At 46.1% G+C, this 4,286-nt stretch overlaps 1 protein-coding gene across 4 annotated transcripts in view; it reads right to left on the bottom strand.

Annotated features, from left to right (window-relative positions):
- runx1t1 (RUNX1 partner transcriptional co-repressor 1) overlaps positions 1-3,169 on the bottom strand; it is a 61,170-nt gene extending 58,001 nt beyond the window's left edge. For all 4 annotated transcript variants that reach the window (XM_084378583.1, XM_084378585.1, XM_084378584.1 and 1 more), the window contains exon 1: positions 2,608-3,169. In XM_084378583.1, the coding sequence (XP_084234709.1) occupies positions 2,608-2,635 (28 nt within the window). In that variant the 5' untranslated portion in view covers positions 2,636-3,169. The remainder of the gene's footprint in view (positions 1-2,607) is intronic.
- Positions 3,170-4,286: the final 1,117 nt, after the last annotated feature.

The raw sequence follows: 4,286 nt of genomic DNA, 5'->3' as shown, positions 1-4,286 counted from the left end.
GCTTTGTAATTACATCACAGCGCCGGAGCCTCGACGTGACGCTGCGCTGAAGGAGGAATCAGTGTTTTTTCCCCTTTGAAATAACAGTAATTCATTGTTGAACTGAGGCTGTGATCTGAAAGCTGTGTTTGGATGTAAACCACTAGAAAGCTATCATCTGTGGGCAAGAGAATGCAAATAATCAATCTAACAGCGAGAGTGTGTGAGCGTGTCACTGGCACGCCACGCTGCTGTCGACACACGCATCACTTTCTCAACCTGCCAGCCAGGGGTGTGTGAGTGTTTGTGTGCGCGCGAGTGTGTGTGTGTGAAGGCGAGAATAAAATGGTTGCCATCATTTTTTTGCAAGGCCACGTCCGTGTCTGTGAGCGGCGGTCTGATGCATTTGACCCTATAGCCTGAGAGCTGGGGAGGGGGGAGGGGGAGGGAGAGGGAGAACAGGTGTGAGGCAGGCTGGTGGCTGGGCAGATGGCCCCGAGAAGAGCTAGCTGATGCTGCAGCAGAGCCTGGACCGCAGAGAGTTAGCAGCTAATACAAGCCTGTTTATACAGCGTGCGTGTCCACACACACACACACACACACACACACACACACACACACACACACACACACACACACACAGTGATAACCTGCAAACAGCACTTATCATTTACTCTCCCCTCATCACCAGCTTTGTTTACCTTTCATTTACTCCTTCTCTGCCTCCCTCCTCTCTGTCTCCCTCTCTTTATCTCTGTAAACACACACACTCCAGGTAATGGTCTTTTCAGTCAAGTCACTACTTTAATGGAAGTCCCAGTGGTTCAAGAATGGGAAAAAAACCCAACAACAGATGACACAATAAAGACAGCCAGGGTAACCAATTCAGACAGGATGACCACTGCAGTAAATATAATGATAACTTCAAAAAAAAAAAAAAATCACAGCAGGAGGAGCAGGACTTCCTCATCCTAAAATGCTGATATTCTCTGCTTTCTTCTTGATATTCACAGCATACATCAATGCAAAATGTCCATAAACAACTCGACTTTTTTTCTTCCTACATCCAAGCCTTTGAGAGGAGTTAACAATCGCTCTCTTGGATGCCGACAAAGCTTCGCATGGGACCATTCGGCATGTGTAAAAAATGTCCAAAGCCCTGTGGGTTTCCAGGAGATATTTTCCTCCCTCTCTAATCCGAGCCGTGAGAACAGTCGGGCAGCATCAACAGAAGGTTGCGGCCCCAGCAGCCTCCCTCCCTGCAACCCGCACGTCTGCGCTTTTCCCAGTCGGGGCAAAAAGATCCCCACCGGAGTAAAATATAGTCCCAAACCCTTTAATTTCAATCCTACGCCACTCAATTAAAAAAAAAAAAAAAAAAAAAATGCAGGTTTTCTTTTTTTCTTTTTTCTTTTTGCGCTTTTCGATGACAAAGTCGCAGCGGGTGGAAGAGATGGAAACTTCACATGGATTTGGGAAGATGCGTTTGACAGTTGTGACAGAGCTCCGGAGGATGTTTTCAAATGCAAACTGTGGAAATGCAAAGAGAGGAGAGGGAGAAGGAGGAGAGGCTGTGCGCTGAACACTGAGGGATGGCAAAGACGCTGCATCCCCCCCCAAAAAAAATCTTTCCAGCAAAACTGCAAACATCAACAACCTCAGATTCTCAGCGCAGAGCAGACTGATTTATGACGAAATATTAGAAATTAGTCAACATTTGTCCTCATTCAGGGATGATCTGAGCGGACTTCACTGACTTGGTGTTATGTGATTTTTTAAATTTAAAAACCTGCATGCTCTCAGCCCTCTGTGGCACACTGTATGCCGTGCCCTCCTCGACATAAACTAAATCTGAGTGTCTTTCAAGGGAAGGCTGCTTCGCTTCTAGAAAAATGGTCTCGACGGATCGGGAGGGAGAACTTGATCCATGAACTGAAGTTGCCTGTTGCCCGAGAACAACTCTGCACCCCGGGCTCACGCTCGTGAAACGATTTCTGCTTTTTCTGCTGCAACTTCACCATTTAAGCAATTACATTTATTTGCGGACAGCTTATTGTCCTTCTGATAACACACAAATGAGACATTTAGTGAAGATCCGGATACGGATTTGGTCTTTAAACGCTCTTAATTTGGGTTGTGGATCAATACACGATCTCAAACTCCATTCCCTTTCTTTAATAACTGTAAATTCATTAATGCAAAAAAGAAAAAAAAAAGAAAAGAAAGGAAATCAATTTTCACCGCTCAGCCTCAGATCCATTAGAAATGAAACGTGTTTGGAACCACAACATTCACTATTACGCACAGCGCACACGCACGCATCGCTCGCTCGTCTGATACGTTTGCCTCGCCAAACAATAAGAAAATAAAACAAACAGAAATATTTCAAGCGACAACGTGATTGTCGGCTCTGTGCGTGGGCTGTTTTTACACAAATCGCCCCACGTCTATCTTTCTTTCTGCGTAAAAAACAAAACACAAACCATAAATGTCAAATCCTCTAACGCTCAGCAGCCTTTTCGTGATATTTTTCCCCTTCATTTGGCGCACACATGTCTATATAAGGTCACAAAACACTCCAAGCCAATGCGTAATTGTGGAAAATAGAGCAGGAGAGAGGCCACTTACACTGAAAAGAGGCAGAAATTCCCACCATGCGGTACGTTGATGTGAGAGGGCTAAATAATTTCCAGTCCCTTTGACTCCGCGCAAGGTCCCCTCGGTGATCCGCTCGTATCGGGAAGACGAAAGCTACAGAGTCCGGCCAGCTCTCAGGGGCTCTGGCGGTGTACTTCCAGCAGCTCGGAAATGTGGTTCAAACTCCGACAAAAGAAGAAGGGCAGCTCACGGCTCGCAATAAGTGTTAAGTCACTGGGGGGATATTCGGGATGGGAGAGCCGGGAGTGTTGTAAAAAAAAAAAAAAAAAAAAAGCGCAGAGGCAGAGCAGGAGGAGAGATGACACAAGAGATGGAGAGGAAGGAGGATGCAGCAGTGCGCGGGGCACCCGTCTGGTTCTCTGTCCGTCTGTCGCTCTTTTCCTCCAAAAAATCCTTTAAACGTAGAGTCGCTCTGTGTTGTAGAAATCGCTTCTTGAATGTGAGAATTCACGCACACACCCTCGGTCACGGTGCTCCTTGTTTTCTGCTTCTCCGTTGGCGTGGGGAAGAGGAGTAGCGGCGCTCTGCCTCCAGTCGGCGGTGCGCAGCAGAGCCAGGTGGCGGTGGGCGGGACTGAGGCGCTGCTGAGGAGGAGGAGGAGGAGGACGAGGAGGAGGAGGAGGAGGAGGCGACTGGGCAGCAGCCAGCATCTGTATGCGTCCTAAAACAGGTTGGAAAACGCAGGGTCAGGTCAAGTCGAAGTGTTTTCTACTGTGCCACTGGCTCCCGGAGCTTTTTCGCGTCATGGGCTCACAGGGAGATTAGCTGCCTCTGAGGTTTTCTTATCCAGAGAGTGTGTGTCATCACATATTAGTGAAGAATTAAAGGATGGGTTCACATTTTTTTTTAAGTCTCAAATGCCCATATGTAGCCTACATTAAATGCATCACCGGTCAAGGTGACTTCTCCGGAAATCTCTTCCCAATTTAATTCCTAAGTAGGTGATAGGGGACTAAATCCACTTTCCTCATTCAGCCCAGAAATGCATCCTGTAGTTCAGCCAAAGTTGAAGTGCAGCTTCAGCATTCTGGGTTCGACAGTTAGTTTGCATTGCTAAGTTTTTAATCTTGACTAAATGTCCCCCGAAGAGATGAAAACATCCAATCCATCCAAAGCAATCAGGAAACTTAGACATGAAACCAACATTGACACCATATTTTCCTTTCAATAGTGTGATGTTTGACTGGCACTCTTTATATTATGGCCTCTTCTTCTGCAGTGGGCTTCATGGCACCTTACTGAAGAATAAGCTCCACCAGCTGTTTATCTCGGTGGGCCCAACTTCTGATTTTAATTTGTATAATAATTTCACTGACTTTCTGGAAAGTCGTGTATAAAAATAGAATAGTCCTGGAATAGAAAAAAAAACTCAACTTTGGAAGATTGCCACTTGATTTATATTTCTGGGAAGACTGTAAATTGCCTGATACGTCCCTTTATCGGGATCCACACCAAAAGTTAATGGGCTCTATTCTGGGCTGAGACCCATCCTCCATCTAAGTTTTGTGGAAATCCATTCACTAGTTTTTGTGTATTCCTGCTGACAAACCAACCAACCAACCAACAAACATGGACGTGAGTGAAAACCTTCTCGGCAGAGGTAATTATGAGGGGCTCTCTTTATAGCCAGTATGGACAGGAGTCTACAT

The sequence above is a fragment of the Pagrus pagrus genome (genome assembly GCF_965226575.1).
Source record: "Pagrus pagrus genome assembly, chromosome: 17".
In the NCBI taxonomy this organism is placed as follows: Eukaryota; Metazoa; Chordata; class Actinopteri; order Spariformes; family Sparidae; genus Pagrus; species Pagrus pagrus.
The sequence above is the reverse complement of the archived record's forward strand: the minus strand, read 5'-3'. Positions and strand labels throughout refer to the sequence as shown.